The sequence below is a fragment of the Anastrepha ludens genome, chromosome 5 (genome assembly GCF_028408465.1).
Source record: "Anastrepha ludens isolate Willacy chromosome 5, idAnaLude1.1, whole genome shotgun sequence".
NCBI classification, from domain to species: Eukaryota; Metazoa; Arthropoda; class Insecta; order Diptera; family Tephritidae; genus Anastrepha; species Anastrepha ludens.
In genome coordinates, this window is record NC_071501.1 from 92,950,162 (window position 1) to 92,968,588 (window position 18,427).

The 18,427-nt window shown below is 39.2% G+C and overlaps 1 protein-coding gene across 1 annotated transcript; it reads left to right on the plus strand.

Moving 5' to 3' along the window:
- The first annotated feature begins 3,150 nt into the window (after nt 1-3,150).
- LOC128862946 (pneumococcal serine-rich repeat protein) lies at nt 3,151-16,872 on the plus strand. The gene is made up of 5 exons (XM_054101792.1): nt 3,151-3,956; nt 7,397-8,244; nt 9,930-11,203; nt 11,301-11,906; nt 15,075-16,872. Exons 2-5 carry the CDS (start codon nt 7,542-7,544, stop codon nt 16,215-16,217), a joined length of 3,726 nt encoding a protein of 1,241 aa, XP_053957767.1. The 5' UTR covers nt 3,151-3,956; nt 7,397-7,541; the 3' UTR covers nt 16,218-16,872.
- Nucleotides 16,873-18,427: the final 1,555 nt, after the last annotated feature.

An 18,427-nucleotide genomic window follows, 5' to 3' on the forward strand; every position in this document is an offset into this window, starting at 1 on the left:
GTCCCTTATCTTGAATGTTTGTTTATTGAGAAAATTCCAGTGAGATCAATGATTCCTTGCCAAAATGAATACGAAATTTTGCGCGTTCGCCTTGAACAAGAGTAGTATAACTTGGCGGAATTGCGTGAGCATTGCCGAGTAACGTTTGCGCAAAATTGTACGCACGTACGTAAATAGCTGCGCTATCGTTGTTATAGAAGCTTAGAATAGTCGGCAAAAACTTTTAGTAAATGCTGCTATAGTAGAAATTCTTTCCGGGTCACTCCGGAAGCGTAGTAACGGCTGCCCGCCCTTGATATTTGGGTGGCGGTTTGAATGGCTATGATGCCCTTGAAATAATGAGCAAGGTCGCTGGAGTTTTGAGTTTATAGATAAGGAGGCAGACTGGGCCAGCCTGCTAGCACACTTGCTGAACCTCTTTGAAAATATGCTACAATACAACACAAACGAACTACTTTAACTCTTTCCGTCACGCTCTTTACTGCGACTTAAAAAATTTATTTTTTGTTGTTAATTGGTGAATATGGAATGCAAGTAACACACGAATGCCTAAAAAAAAATATTTACCGTTAGGTTTTTGAGAAACAAGGTGGTCACCACCAGTAACCACCATGACTGAAGGGTACAAAAATTTAATAAAACTAATGCACTCAATTGCTTCACTTTTTTATTTATTTTTAGAAAAAAGACAATACAAAATTTGGTAATAAATTTACAAATAATTATTTCTTGTGAAAATCTGAAAAACATGTCTTTCCTTTTCGGAGGCAAAGTGGGACGTCGCATGTCCTGCATTGCCATACTGTGCGGACAGGGACGCTTTTGGTACTGCAAAAGGCGCATCTTCTAGGTGTGCTTCTAAGCGGTTGGTGTCGATTGCTCTCATGGCGGATTTCAGCAGGCACGCTAGGCTTTATATAACTTATCATAGTCTGGATGCGTTCTAGTAGGCATGAGATTTTTGTCATTCAGATGCAAGCATCCAAGAAGCCAGCTGAAGCGATTTAGGGGCATACAAGAGGAAATGTATGAGTCACGTAAATCAGAAGCAGAAGACCAGTAATCATTGTAACTCGGTAGCTTTTTATACCCATCACCATATTTATGGCCAAGAAAGTTTGTATTTCAGAAGGACTGGTAGGAGAAAAAGGTTTACCTTCTTGTGTTGCATATAGGTAAGTTTGAAAGCTTATGACCTCAACCAAGTCTTCTCTCCAAAGCATGCGAAACAATCGGAGTGGTGTTACATCTTCCAAGCTGATTATATGATCAGCTAAGCCCACACTCTCAACAAACTCGCCAGGTATATCCATAGAGAAGGTCCTTTTCCATTTAGGAGGCTGCAAGGTCGTAGAGCTAACAATATTATTCTGACTTACAAAGTTTGATAATGGTATGTCATCCTCGTCGTCCAATAGCTCTTCATGGATATTCTGTACATCTGTCCCACACACATACAATATCGATTTTCATCCTCATCGGAAGTGGCTTCACTTTCAGGTCCTGAAGGTAACATCATACAAACATTCTTCAATTTCACTTTTCGTCAATGATCGTTGCATTATTGAAATAATTGCCTAAAATATTGTAAATACCAAAGAAAGTCCCACTCATAGTGACCGTATAAAAAAGCAAATTCTAGGAATACTTACGTCACGGTGGTTATTGTTGCTAACCACCACTGATTATAGAAAATATTCCTAAAATAATCGAAATTTCAGCAAGAAAGCAACCACTGTGTATCAAACACACCACAAGAACTAAATTTGCACAAAAATCAAACCATAAATTGCGTTAATGAATTTATTATGAATTTTTACTTCTAGCTTTCACAAAAACGCGCGACCACGGATTTTTACTTTAAATTTTCTCAAAACGTGGTGGGTGTATTTCTAACTATTAGCGCCCTTTTCACTTAAAAGGAAGCAATAATCAATATTCGTGCAAAATTAAAAACATAGATGTCGGCAACCGTCGTAAAAAAAATAAAAAATAGGTGGTTAGCAACGCTAACCATCGAGACGGAAAGAGTTAATCACTAATTAGGAGGACAGACGTTCACTTTTCCAACTCTCAATATCGCGTAATAAAATCTACTCATTTTTTAATGAAATGAAAAACTTACAAGCCACCTCTTGTTTCACTTTATTTTACATTTCCGTTAATTTCGGTTCATTTCCGCAAGACAGATGGAAGTCTTGCGTCAAGCAGTGACATCTGCTGGGCACTAGACCTAATAGTTGCGCATGTTTTGCTTTGACGATAATCACTTATGGTAACTTCATTTAGACCATTTGTTTGCAGATGGCGCGCGTTGCACTAAGTTCCCTTTGAATAAAATTCTTGAATTTCGTATTGACGTCCGTTTTATAGCAGGAATGCTTTATTTTTATTTTAACAATAGAAAATGGAAACGACTAAAACTATTACAAAATTTTTGCTTACTTGGTGCTGCTTTGCCTTACCCGAGACAATTTTGCATAGGCAGTATGTGCAAAGGCATGCATTTGTACGTTTTTACTAATACACTTAGAATTCCCTCATTGTCTTCGTCAATGACGTATGAAGACACTAAATTTGACATATCATTTGAAGTAATTGGCCATACGCCAATTCGGAGATATTTTGTTGCAATTCGCAAAAAAAAAACAAAATCTAGTCTCAAATGAGCGCACAATTCTGAGAAATCTATTTTAATTTGGAAATTTGGATTAGTATTATTAAAATATTTATTATTTTAATCTACGGTTCACTCAAATGTTAGCCCAAACAACTCGAGGTCAGTGAGGGTATATTTGTGCGAAATGCCAATAACAACGAACTATCTTTGTAACTGTATTTGACTTCAGAGCATTGTTGTCTTGTGTAAGCCCAAAGTTAACAACAAAATATTAAGCGCTATAAGCAACTTATGAAATTTAATATTCATGTATATACAATAAATTAAACGCAAGCTCTTATAGCTCAATGCTACCTAAACCAGCAAAAACAATTTAATTGATATATCGAAATATGTTACCCCAAGCTAAAAAAAAGTTATAGTTTATCTGCAACAAATTTCGTTAATCATCCGCTGAACCAAATGCAACCCTACATTCAAAATTCTTCAACGAATGTGCGTAGAATGACATAGGTACGAAAAAGACAATCGTAGAAGCAGAAGTGGCAAACTATGAAAACGTCCGAAATGGAAATGAAAAGTCGTGAGAAAATTTGTGAAAATTCAAATCCTGCCATTTTCAATGCAGAAATTATGTGAATATATGCAAAAAATCCGCGATATGCGTGAAAATGTTAATAAAGAAGACTTTGTAATACAAATTATAACAAACTAAGTAAAACATTTACCAAGAAGTAGAGCGGCAGTAAAATTCGTCGTCCCAAAAAGGCGATAATGAAGAAGCTGTGAGCTGTAGAAAATTTTATGAATATTTGAGATAAAATAATTTAATGAAAATGCAACGTAACTGAGTTAAAAAAATAAAAGATTGTTATAAAATTGAAAGAAAATAAATATATGAGAGCAAGAAAATTCATTTCTTCTGAAGAAATAGCAGAAAAAAGACGGGTGCCGTTATTGAAAAAAAGTGAAACGTCAGAACGTGTGTGATGTGAAAAAATCAGTGTAAAGTAAATTTTTGCAAAACGCGCAGCAAATGCGGTACGTTTTTTTTACAGGATTGAGTAATTCAGTGCAAATTTTTCCCCGAAAATAACGCTTTGGAAACGTTTTAGCTTCATAAGGCAATTTAATTATCGGAATTTGGTAAAATAGCATAACAGCCGTTCGGAGTGAGGCAAAAAAGTCGCCAGCTTAAGGCGCACACAAGAAAATATACGCATCTGTCCCTGATTTTGAGTTTTATATAAAGGTCAGCTGCCGCAGCAGGTTTAACAAGTGGATTGTAAATAAAATTTACTCTGGATAGCGCAAGCAAAAAAAAGGATCAATAAAGGTATATTCATATAAATTTTATCGATTGGGTTATCTAAAAAGTTGGGTAACATTTTAAGTAAAAATGAAAGATTCCTTTATGAACTTCATTCAATTAACTGTATGCTATATTTTTCTATGATCTTTCGGCATTCTTTGAGTAGAGGAATTATTCAATCGTTTGGAATGAATTCTGGGTTTTTGGTTTAGAACTTAACCCAATAAGAATATTAGTAAAATACGGAAACAAGTGAGAATCTAAGTGTGCGAAGTCCCATATTGTGTTGGCTGGTCGTCAGAAATGCATGTCATTTGGCATTTGTCTTGCTGTTTCTCAGTTATGGGCGCTTCAATAGAGCTGCAATTATATTACTAATCCTTTTCAATATCAACACCAACACCACTAATTTTCGCTTTAAAAATGTTTCCATTTCCTAATATTTAAGCTACGTTTCGTAGATAGAAATTTGGCTCTTTCAATGTTTCATTGTTTGCATTGTTTCTTGATGTAGCCTACAGACATACAAGACTCTATTAAATTTGTTAGCGCAAATCGCATTTCACTAAATAATAGTAATGCCGATTTACAAATTGCCAGCTTACAGACGACAGTGCCATATCTGTTTTGATAAAGATAAGTGTAGTCCATGAGATAATTGAGTTTAAAGCCATATATTACAAAATTTAACACTTAGCGCTTTGTCCAACACAATATGACGCGTTTAAATTTTGAAGAACTCTTGATTCTATATTTTATTTAATTTGTTTTTAATTATTTTTTAATTTTTAACTTTTGCAAAGTTCGACATGCCCTTTGGTAGGTAGTAGCATTGACTCGTTCCGCCTAATAAGAACTTATATAACCTATTGAGCCATTTTTACGAACAAAATTGGTTTCCCATGCATATATGTACATATGTATGTATGCGTTACCAAGTCAGTCTTCAAGTTAATTTTTGCATAGATTTGTAACAATCCCAAAAAGTATCTACTCAAAGCTGGACCTTTACAACATTCCCTTAGTGATCTCAAAACCACCTACTAACGTATGTACATATGTATGCACTCACAACTGTAGTCATGTTGTTTTGCTTAACATATTTTGCTTGCCAATCAATATTAATTATTACATTATTTCCTTATTGTAATAACACACGAGTGTGTGTATATCGACATAGTACTACAAGTATAGCAACAACAGAAGGGAATAAATCTAAAACAATACGGTTACCTATTACTCCTGCCAACAAATTTGCTTCATCCAACCTTACCCCTATCTTAGTACACATGCAACCCACTGCATGTGTAACTTTTCAAACTCAAAAACTCAAGTTGTTTATTTTATCCAATTTTCCATGCGCACGCAACACTGCAACTACTAAAAGCTAAAGAAAAGAAAGAGGTAATGCATGAAAAATAAATGTCATAGCTTTTTGAATGCAGCAGCAGCAGTAATAATTTCTTCAATATATAATAACATCGTCTCCCTACTCTTTCCTTAGCTAACGCATACACACATGCTTAGATCACGTACACCGTTGGGACGGTAGCATCGGTGCGCACGTATACATATATACAAAATAACTTGTACGCACACATAAATGCAACGCTCAATTTTTAGTATTTATCCGTGCAATCATTGCAGTTATCACTAGACTGTAACTATCATCGGCATGCTGCCATCGCAAGCACTATCCATATTTCCTTATTGTAAAAGTCTCTAGCGTTTACGCCCACTCATAGGGGGGGGATGCATAAGTTGCACCTACATTTTCTTGCATTCGCATTTATTGAAAATCGCAACCTATACGCCCCGGTCGTTTTTTGTATACTTTTTCTTCTTTCAAAAATGTTGTTTAGTTTTATTTACTGCATTATTTTATTAAAGCGCTCGCTTTAACTCTTTCCCATGGCATATTTTTATGCTATGCTTATTTTTCTTTAAGGTTTCTTCTGAGCTGAAAACCATTCCTTTTATTAATTGATGATAGCAAAGAAAAATATGTGTATTAGAGTTAAGTATAGTACAGTTTTCAGGTAATTTATTATGGTTTTAGATTACATAGGACTGAATTGAAAATTGTTAGGCGTCAATATAATAATACTATTGCCACGTTTGTAATATGGGTCCATTGACATCGAGGTGGCAACCAATTTGGAATGAGTAAAGTCTCCCTCTACTCTACAAGACTCTCATCATGCCCGTCCTAACGTATGGCGCAGAAGCGTGGACGATGACAACATCCGATGAAGCGACGCTTGGAGTGTTCGAGAGAAAGATTCTGCGTAAGATTTTTGGACCTTTGCACGTTGGCAACGGCGAATATCGCAGGCGATGGAACGATGAGCTGTATGAGCTTTACGGCGACATAGACATAGCGCAGCGAATAAAGATCCAGCGGCTTCGTTGGCTGGGTCATGTCGTCCGAATGGATACAAACGCTCCGGCTTTGAAAGTATTCGATGCGGTACCAGCTGGTGGTAGCAGAGGAAGAGGAAGGCCTCCTCTGCGTTGGAAAGATCAGGTGGAGAAGGACTTGGCTTCACTTGGTGTGTCCAACTGGCGCCGGTTATCACGAGAAAGAAACGACTGGCGCGCTTTGTTAAGCTCGGCCAAAATCGCGTAAGCGCTTATCGCGCCAATTAAGAAGAAGAAGAAAGTCTCCCAAAAAGCGGGCGCACTTGTATCTTTGTATAAACTTCATCTTATACCGATTATCATTGAATTAGCAAATACCAGGTGTGGTCATTAAAAAATAAACTGACACTGTATAGCAATTTTTTTCGATTTCAAATATGTTCACTTATTATCTACAAGTACAACATTTCCCCTCTTTTCCTGCAAAGCTCCATTGTTCAAAACAGTGCTGAAAGTCTTCCGCTGTCAGCTCTTTCATAATGTACTCCATTGTTGTTGTTTTAGCAGCATAAATATTCCTTATACATCTACGGGGAATGGTACTGGAGTTGCAAGTCCTTGGCTGGCTATACATGCGGGCCATTCCGGTATTCTCTTTGCGTCATATTCGAATTACTCCCGAATGAACACTTAGCCACTCAACACAACAATCGTTAATGCGTTGTTGTAACATGAGTTTTAGGGGAATGCTGCGGAACTGACAGTCCTCGGCCGCATATATGTAAATACGAGTTGTTCCGCTATTCTCTTTAACTTATATTCGAATTACTCCCGAAAGAGCACTTAACCGCTCAACACAGCAATCGTTAATGCGTTGATGTAACATGCATTTTCGGGGAATGCTGCTGAAGTGAATGGGGAATGCTGTCGGATCAGGGGAACGTAGGAGCCCGGATTTTTTAGCATTCAACGAGTTTTACTCTGTCATAATTCCCCCAAAATAGGCTAATTATTTTTAATGCATTCAACTGTAGAAAATCCAACAATTCTGTAGGCCTTGCTAGCAATTTATCCACAATATATTTATCTCATATTCTTTTCAGATGCAATTTACCGTGTTGTGCAAAATTCTCCAACAACCACTTTGCCCACTTCAGCTCGGTTGTTCCAGGAGCAGCTGTTAAGGCAGCAGAACAAACAGTTCGTTGAATACGAGGCAGTTTGTCAACGGCAATTTTCTCAGATAGAATGTTTAGACCAATCAAGAATTTCATTAACTATATACAGAAGAATGCAAGCGGCAGTGCGATTTTTGGCAGTACTACAACAATAGCTGATAGTGAAGTAGAACCCGGCGCTGAAGAGGTTGGCGTCGAAGCAACAAGAGTAATTCGCATACAAAGCGAGGCAACGCAAGAAAACAGTGAGCGGAGGCACACAGAAGAAAATAGGATTTCTCAAGTTATTTTCGAACAAAGAAAGGACGAAGATATGAAGCGAATAGAATTGAATAAATTGAATTTTGTAAATGGTAATAGCGCCACAGTAAATGCGGTTAACGGTGAAGAGCTGAATGGCCGTGCCGACTTCGATGAGGCAGAGGACGACGATATTGAATTGCAAATTAAGAGCAGTGTGATGCTGCGTCGACCATTAAATCGTGTTACTTCGGTGGAAAACCTAACGGACGAATTAGATGGAGATGGTGGCGAAAGTGTAGAGCTGCAATCGCATGACTCATTACGCGATCACAGCGATGCCATTGATGCTGATTCACAAGGTGAATACGATGAGTATCCAGCAGAAGGCGCAGAGGCAATTTCGCTGGTGAGTGATGATGGTACGGCTGGTGGTGGAGAGGATACTGCAGAAGAGGAGGTTATCACGGAAGAAGAAGATGTCGAAGAGACATTTTTGGAATTAGCAAGCCATCAAGAGCGGCACTTTGAAGGTAAGCAAAAAGAATTAAACTTTTCGATGAAACTTATTTTACAAAGACGAATTTAGATTTGAGAAAATTATCCATGTTTAACTACAAACAGAATTTTAACTGTGCGACAAGGTAAACTGTAGTGCACCTGCATTGGAAAGTACAGACACTGCAGAATTGTACCCTGCAGTGGTACACAGATGGCTCAAAGGTGCCAGAAGGTATAGGGGCTGGAACATATGGCCCCAAAAACAAGCGCTCTGTGCCGATGGGTAGTTTTCTAAGCATCTTCAAAGCGCAGGTGTATGGCATCCGTTTGTGTGCAGAGATTAACTTAGATAGGAAGTTCCGGAATGAGCGAATAGCCATTCTGAGCAACAGGTAGGCGGCACACAAAGCTGTGTCACCCTGTGAGATTAAGTACTCACTGGAGCTTGAGTGTATCGAGAAACTGAATCTTGTTAGGTACGCGCAATCGCACCTGGCTAATTTAGGTCCCAGGGCACGGCGGAATAATTGGATTGAAGTAGCGGGCGCATTTGCGAAAGAAGCTACGGCCTCGTTATTAATAGTCCCCGAGCTCTTCCTTGCTATGGGAGAGCACACCATTAAGGAGAAGCTTAGGAGTGATAAACTAAGGCTAAGGAAGGTTAGCTGGCATCAAACTATGAGGCTACGCTAAGCGAAATCCCTACCGGGGGGATGATAACTGAAGTTTACAAATTTCGATAACTCATGGGCATTATCACAGGCCATTGCAGACTGCGCAGTCATCTGCACATGATCGGGATGTTGTCCACTGACTCTGATTGTTTCTGCGACCAGTTCCAGGAGACCCCCATGCACCTTCTCCTTCAACGCAGCACTATAGCGTGGAAAAGGTTGAGACATTTTGGCCATTTGCAGCCGGAAGAAAGGCAAATACGCTCAGAGCAAACCCAGTTCTATCTTAAGTTTGATAAGAAAACTGGCTCTGGATGGTCCAATTATTTAAAAATAATATTGTTAAAATATTACAGAAGACATTGAAATAAACAAAGTAACAGAGTTTCAAGGAATACAATAAAATCTTATTCGGGTCTATTTGATCCGGTCGGTAGGCAACGCGTAATTTTGAAAAAAAGCACAAAGTTACTGGGGCAGCTTGAAATTTTATTTCATCGACCGTCTTGGACTCCAAATTATTCTTCTAATCCATAAATCTCGTACGTCTCTTGTAAAAAATAAAAACAAAAAAATAATTGCCGCGTACACTCCTGTCAGGTGTTTGGTCGTGCTCCTCCTCCTATTTGTGGCGTGCGTCTTGATGTTGTTCCGCAACAGGAGGGACCAACAGCTTAAATCCGACTCTGAACGGCAAATGATTTTTATGAGCAGCTTTTGGCATGGCAGAGGACGTAGTTCTCTTGTGAATTGTAATAAATCCCTCTTTCATAATTTTGATTAAAGATTTTAACTGTATATAAAAACTATCCGTGAAGCGGGAATAATAAAATCTAAATTCGCAAACTTAAAAGCTTCAAGGAACGAATATGTCTGCTGGCCAGTTGAGCAGATTCGTGACACGTAATACCCGAACATTAATTTTTTTTCTTTTGGTTTTAAGAATTTTCAATTTTTCTGTAGAATTTAATTTAAAAAAATGTGTAAATTCTGGCAAAATTAATATTTAATTAAAATTTGTTTTTTTTTTTTTAATATTTTAGATAGCGAAATAATTGTACTCGGCGACGTTGATATAAATTCCTCCATTGCGTCCGATGCGCCCTCCGAAGATCCACTGGCCATCGATGACTTCACACAGCCGTCGATTTCGGCAATCAAGGATACTTCGAATCCATTGGATTCCTCAACGAACGATGAGGCATCCACAAGCGCCGATTTATTATGGAGTAATATCGACACTTTAAAGACAAACACTATAACGCCAAATGCAGAAAAAGACTTACCAATCAGGACGAATTTAGATACGTCCACAAGCATACTGCGGATACATCTCACTACTTCTCCTACTACGGACAAGGAGAAGCGTAATAGTGCGGTCGCTAGCAGCGACAGCGGCAGCAATAACGGAACAATCCTAAGCACTCAACGTGATGAGAACGCGGAAGAGATACGCAGCGATGGTTCCGACTCGGGACTGGGCAGTGAGACATCCACGTTGCAGACGACGCTCACCAGCCTGGCAGACACCAGCCACTTGGCGGCACCCAGCGATAGGAGCGCCGTAAGTGCACCTACCGCCAGCAAATCCATAGATACCCCGAGCAATTATTGCTCCATAAACAGCAGCGAGTCGAATGTGACATTGGCAGACAGCGTAGCGGCTACTTCCAGTGCGATTGTGCCCGTTGTTGCTACTGCCGCCGCCATGACGCCACTAACAGTAGTTTCGAAACCGTTGCGTTCGAATTTGAAGCGTCGCCTCGAGGAGGATGATACGCTTGGCGACTCGTCACAACAAACGCAGCTATCCACCACCGGCGGCACACAAGTGAAAAAACTTAAACGTTCCATCAATTTTGAAAATGTGCAAGTTTACTACTTTCCACGACAGCAAGGTTTCGGTTGTGTACCCTCGGCGGGCGGTTGTACGCTGGGCATGGGCGCGCGCCACATTGGCTTCAAAACGCTTACGCTGGCGGAACATGCCGCTGAGTTGCGGCGTGCTCATCGTCTACAATTGCAGGAAATCAATCCACGTGGTTCGTCGAGTGATGATAGTGAAGAATCCGAAGAGGATTACCTAAGCGAGGGCAGTAGCTCCGATTTGGATGCTGAATCCAATGGCTTTCTGCAGCCGGTGTCACCGAAGCAACGGCGTGCACTGCTCAAAGCAGCTGGTGTGCGCAAGATCGACGCAGCCGAGAAGATTGAATGCCGCGACATACGAAACTCACGTGAAGTGTGCGGCTGTGCGTGTGTGGAGTTCTGTGATCCAGAGTCGTGTGCCTGCAGTCAAGCGGGCATCAAATGTCAAGTGAGTGTAAAAGAAAATACTTTTTTCGATAAACTTACTGTAACTGCTATATTTTTAATGTGAATGATCTTAATTTTTTCTTATTCTCCCTTGCCAGGTCGATCGCGCCATGTTTCCATGCGGTTGTACGCGCGATGCCTGTGGCAACACAGTGGGACGCGTTGAATTCAATCCCACACGTGTGCGCACCCACTTCATACACACAATCATGCGCCTGGAAATGGAGAACCGTCAACAGCAGAATCCGCCTCTCTGTGGTACTGTGAGCAGCTACAGCTTGTCAGCTGCCTGTGCCACAACTGCTACCGCTGTCGGTCCACACACAAACGCCCTACCACCGACGCCATCATACGCCACCGCACTACCCAACAGCTACTATGCCATGCAAACACAATCAAATTATAGCTCTGGTTACGCTTCTCCCGCATACCCAAGCGAACCGGCAGCCAATTACTATCAACAACAAAGCAGCAGCACCACTCATTATAGCGCCGTAAGCACAACCGAGTTGCAAGCGACAACACAGCAAAATTATCAATTAGACTCGTTAGATGCGGGTGTATATGCGGGCTCAGCTCCTGCCGCACCCGTGTACGGCGAAATGCTGCCATCCTACAGTAGCGCGGTCGGAGTCTCCGCGAGCACTGCCACTGTGAGTGCATATCACCAGAATTTGAACTATGCGACTGTTCAACAAACACAGGTTAGTACTGCAAGAAATTTTATATAAGAATGAGAAATCTAAGTTTAAATGGTGACTCGAAATTAGTAACATCCAATAGTCGAAATTCCATCAACTGAAATTAAATTATTCACCTCGGTAATTGATTTTTTAACTCCAATTTTTTTCCGCACTCATCAGCGCAAAAGCGAAAACAGAGGCACAACGATTTCAATTCACTGGTGTGATGAAAAGAAGTAATGAACTGCCAATCTTCCTTGTTTATTGCAGTTGTTGTTGTTGTTGCAGCATAAACAATCCCCATACATGTACGGACAGTCCTTGGCCGGATATAAATCCAGGTCGTTCTGGTAACATAGAACCAACTGTCTGTCCTCGAAAGTTTATCGTAGTCCCGATAGCCACTGGCTTATTGCCAGAGCTGTGATGAAAGGATTTTTTTTAATAAACAATAAAAATGCTTTTAAGTAAATTATTTCTAATAAATATACCGAATAGTTTGGAAAAATTATGTAATTTAAAAACAAATTGCAAAAATAAAAAAGAATTTGTTCATTCAATTCAAATTCAAGTTCAAATTAACGTAAATTCCTGTTATTGCAATTAGAATCGGCCGGAGAAGTCTGCCCAGCATGAATTTACTTTCCCCACTTTCTGTGGGCAAAGCACATGGAAAGGTTGGGCATCTCAGACAGTGTACTCTGCCCAGCTTGTGAAAAGGAGGATGAGACAGCGGACCACTTCCTGTGTGTCTGCCCCGCCTTCGCTCGAATCAGGTTAAGAAGCGACCACCTTGTTGGCCCCTTGGCACCACAAGATCTACTCAGATTTCATCGGAGATCGGGTAGATTTAAAGAAAATTAAAAATGGAGTCCAAGTGTAGTACAATGGACTTAATTAATGTCTGAGTGCTGCACTTGCTAGCTGTCCCGACAAAAAAAAAAAAAAAAATATTGTGCCCAAAAATGATAGGTAGCTGTAATTAGCTGGAAGTGAAATAGAAACTGAAAGTGTAGCATTGAAGCTTATGAGATCTGGTAGTTTCGTGCAGATAAGGATACCCTAAATGATGTCATAGACAAATACCAGCGATTTCATTCTTAAGGGCATACAACAGGGAGTATAGGAAGACAACGGATAAGAGCTGCGTTTTCACGGCAGTCGGTTCTACGTTACCGAAACGACCCGGATTTATATCCGGCCAAAAATTGCCACTCCAGCAGCATTCCCCGTATGTAAGAATGGGGATACAACAACAGCTGTGTAGTGGCTAAGAGCTAAACGAATGAAGTTCCGCTGCAATATTTCAATTCAATTCGAATAAGCTGATTAGTTTGACCAGTTTTTACTATTTTTCTAATTTCCTTTTTTTAAGTTCATTATTTTTGCATAAAAGTATAGCCCATTTAGCCACTCTGGAGTGGAAGAAAATGAAAGAGCACAAGAGTGTGCCAGGAAAGGCTCTGAGCTTGATCTTAAGCGAGTGGTAGAGTACATAAGCATTCCTCTACACGAACTGTGCACTGCGATTGACTTGAGCGTAAACCAATAGAAGGTGGTCTCTGACTACTAACTGCAGGGTATCCAAAGCGCTGTGGTCAAAATAAATCTTAGAAGGATAAAATGTCTGCTTGGGGTCAGCAGATCAACTACAAGCGTCCTTACAGGTGTATAATGGGTCACTGCGCTATTGGCATCCTAACCAGTAAAATGGGTGTACCTCACAATGACTTCTGCACGAGTTGTGGAGATGAAGAGTCGGCATAACACCTCCTCTGTGAATGTCCTGCACTTCAAAGAAGCCGTGCCAAATATCTTAGCAATTATTTCATTGAAGATCTGAGAAATTTCCAAATTGTCTCACTGGAGGGACCAATTAAAAAAAAATATAATTGGTTTAAGCAGCTTAATTAGGAGATGAAAATCACATGCAGGTTTCACAATGGGCCTTAAAGCCACCGAGTGTATTGCCTTATACAAGCCACCTGACTAGCCTCACCTAACCATGGCTCATTTTCTAACGAAGGCCATATAAATCCAAGTTTCAAACTTTTCTATTTTCTCCTCAATTCCAAGGTCTTTAATTAGAATTTCTCGAACAAATTTTGGTATGCAGTATAACAAAGTGCGATTCTGAAATTGCTGAAACATCCGTTAATTTTTTATAATTTTTTTTCAAATGTTTTGCATTTGTTATATGAAGAAAGTGCAAAACACCGTCAATTCAGTAAAACTGGTTCATTGATTTTGTTGGCTGTATGCACACATAAACACAATTTTACACAAAGTGGCACAAAGTTAATCATCCATTTTTTCTGTGAATAACTTTTTCAACCTTTTCGCTTTTGTGATAAGCCAGAACAGAAAAGTGTTGAACTTTCTTCTAAAACTTGAAGGAAAAGACGTTCGTCACCATTCGTTGGGGTCAACATATAACCACCATTGGAGTCATTGAGGACCCGATTTACCTGTCTTGCATAGAGGAGGCGGATAACACTGAGCATTTTCTCTGTGAGTGTCCTGCATTTGCTAGATCAAGGCTAGGAATTTTGGGTTCCGATGTAATGAGAACAAGTAAAATTCGTTCTCTCAAACGGAAGGATATTTTCAGTTTTACCAAAACCAAAATGGGAAAATTCTCACAGGTCTAACTACCTCTTTGGCTCTATTCCATCCTATATTTTCCTTCTGCTACTTTTCTCCTTTCGTTCTTAACTATCTACCCCTTTACTTTCCAGAGCTTTAAATACAAAGAGCTTTTTAGCCTGTGTTTTACCAGAGTTACCAAATCTCTCGGTGCTTCAAGGCTCGACGTTTCAAATTTCAATTTTCAACTTTTTCACTAAAAAACAGATTTTGAATGATGGGCATCTTAATTTTGACCTTTATGCGCTTCTTTGTCCTTTGCTTGTCTGTTTGTATACTACAGATGTCGACGCCATTCGAAAAAATTACAAATCTTCCAATAGGGTGATTACTTTTGCGCAACCGTATACATGGAAATTTTGATTTAAATTTGCCAATACATCATCATATGAAAACTGGCATACGTTTTTCAATTTAATTTGATTTAATATTTAAAATTGAATTTAATTTAATTTTTAAGTTTTAATTTTAATTTAATTTTAAATTCATTAATTGAATAATTCAAACGCTTCTTCGAATTGATCACTGATTTCTTCCTTACAGGTCTCAACCTACACAGCCTATCAGCAGACATCAAGCGCTGGTTATCTACCACAACACAACCAGCAAAGCGGTGCAGTGGCAGGCATATCCACACAGCCAACGCTGCCACCACCAACCACCTACAGTTCATGCGCCGTACCATCGCTGCCACCATACGGCACCGCCACAACCACCGCAGCCGCATCACAGTACCAAGACGCCAACAGCTATGCGCTTGTCGACACCACAGCGCCCAGCTGCATTAGCATTGATGACAGCGGTGGCAGTGAAGAAGGTAGCGTTGAAGCAGGTGGCGCTACCCGAGATGGCAACGGCAGCGCCACCACCACCGCCAACGACAACAGCAGCAGCTGTGCCGATAACACCACAATCAAAACCACTTCCTGTACCAACAGCGGCAACGCTGCACTCAACAGTAATGACAGCGACGGCGGTATTAGCGGCAGCGACAATGGCAGTGGCAGTGGTAGTGGCACCAGCTTCATACAGCTTAGTACACCCATTTCCAGTGCAACACGGCTCTCACAAATCAATGATCTGCTACAGCATAATCGCCATACAACCGCCACGCTTGTGGCTGTCTCGCATACGGCTTGTTTGAGCGTAAGTGGCAGCACCAGTACGCTTATTAGCAGGCGCAGCGTGACTACCGATTGTGATTACAACAACACGTGCAGCGTGGATTTAGAAGAAGATGCAGCAGTGGAGGAGGACGAGAAGGAGGGTGGCGAGGTCATAGCAGAAGAGACAGACGGCGAACAAATACCTATCACAGAGCCACAGCAATCGGTAGCGTCTAAGTTAGGCACAACCAATGAAGATGAAAATGTGAAGGTAGCATTCAAAGTTGTAGCAACGGCAAAAATCGAGCCGCCACCTGTGGCAAACACAATTCGTGATGCTAATGAGGATACTGTCACGCATCCAAATGATGCGGGTCTCACTGATAACACTGCAACTACAACTACAAGTGATGCCGCGAAAGCCACGCTCAGTAGTGGCGATGCATTGACTGGTGATAGCATTGCAGATAGCGGCACCAAAGCTACCGCTGCCACCACCACCACCACCGCTGCAGCCACAACTACTGCCACTGTCACTGCTATTGCGGCCACAAGCGCAGTGAATATGATTAGCAATTAAAGTGCGGGGAAGGGGGTCTTATTTAACAAACATGCACACTGCACTCCCCTTCACACGCCCGCCACATACATGAATACACATCATAGGCATACATTCACACCTGCACAGGCGCTGCGCCACGCCACGCTTTCTACACTGTTAGCAATTTCTAAGAGAAGACTTGATTTTTATTAGCCCATAGAAGTAATAAGCGTTAAACTGAAAAAGAAGAAAAAAACAGAAAAAAAAAAAAATACGAAGACTAAAACGAAACAGAAGAAATATTAAGCGGAATTTTGTTAGTGAATTCCCGCATAATTAATTTAAAATAAACTAAACGTAGTTGAAGAACGAATCAAAAATATTATATGTATAAGCTGACTAGCAGCCGAAATGAATGAATGAATTTTTTGTAGCAAGAAACAGCAGCTCGCTCTAATATGTAATGTTAATTTTTTTCCGCTTTGTTGCAAACTTTCCACAAAAACATATGTATAGAATTTGTATAAAAAACTCACACACACTACGGAAAGTTGCAACAAATGAATTAACGGTTTTTTAATATATATATATTATAGTGTTAATCAATGTATCATACATTACAAGTTAATATTCCTTTTAAACTATGCCTAAATATAAAGCAACTGCATATTTGTATGTGTATGTTCAAACAAAATGAGTGTGGCATAACTTTATTCCTATTTAAGACTTCATTTAACTTTCGTTTTTAATTTTTATTAAATTTGTATCCTGGTTTTACTCTATCAACTACAGAACCAGCTGAAGCGATTACAAATCGTAACTTTAATGGCTCAAAACTTGAAGAGATTGAAAATTAAAAAAAAACAAAAAAAAACAAATACAATCGCAATGTCATTTTCCACATACACAAACTTAAAAATATTGGAGATTATAAAAAAATTACAGTCGCAATGCGATTTTCCACATACAGATACTCAGTTACTCACCCGCTTATAATTTTGTATTTACATATTTTTACATTTTGACTCAGATTGAATGCCAAGGAAGCTAAAAAAGTTGATTCTCACATCACCATAAATCGTAAAAAAGTCAACAAAGCAAATTACGTTTATTCAAACAATACCATGAACCGATTTCGAATTCAGAATACTTAGATCAAGGCGAATCTATTAAAGGTGGTATCGGTAAATCAGCTGATTTGTTGTTTTTTTTTTGTTTTTGCTTTCGCCGTGTCCATGTGACTGTCAGCTCAGAATGAAACAAGGCGAATTCATTATTTGTTTTCTAGTTTCTGAATACTTTGCTTTGACAATCAAACCTACAAAACATTGTTGTTGGTCTAGTACCACCACCTTTAATGAATGCGTCTTGAACATCACCATAAATCGATTTCAAAATCAAGTTCAGAATACCTAGATTTCAGAAGTATTCTGAATTCAGAATTTACTTAAATACACAAAATGATTGAGGTACGAGAAATTTAGCAACATAAAAGAAATACTATTTTGAACAAGAGAAACAAGCAAATAACGTTTCTACTAATAATTGAATTAATCAGTTTCGAATTCGTTCGTGACATGACTTGCGCCTAAAATTAAAAAGTTGGAAAAATTTAGTTTCACAAAAAAAAAAATTTGTTTCTTTCTGCAACAGATAAATTGAAAATAATATAGTCAACCGGGCTTTTTTTTATTTAAGCAACAAGTCGCTCAACTGAGTCTGAAATCAAACTTCAATACATTAAGTTCGACCTTTTCTTTAGCCTATGCAAAAAGTCGGAGCTTATTTTGCAAACCTCTATAATTTGTTACATTTGTAAAAAAAATTAATATTACAAAAAAAAAAACAATAATAAAATTTTATTCCAACGATTTTTCAAAGTTATTGTAAAAATCCCCGTTTCCTCTGTTTTTTACTATAAAAAATATAAATGGCCGAATCGGTTTTTCTGAATACTAATCTCAAGCATGGCAGCTGAGCCTGAAATTGACAAAAAAAATTAGCTTCTATACTTAAAAACATAAAATAATTTTAATTCTTCTTAACGGTTTTTTAAAATACTTCCAACTGCAACTTTTCAAAGTCTCAGGTTCAACACTTTCTAGCTCTTTCACTTAAAAATAGTCAATTACTCTTTTTTTAGAACAACAAATTGCTCAACTAAGCCTGAAATTGAAAACAAAAATCAAAAATCGATCCTTAGGCGCATAAAATAGTTGTAAAATCATTTAAAATAACTTCCAACTGCA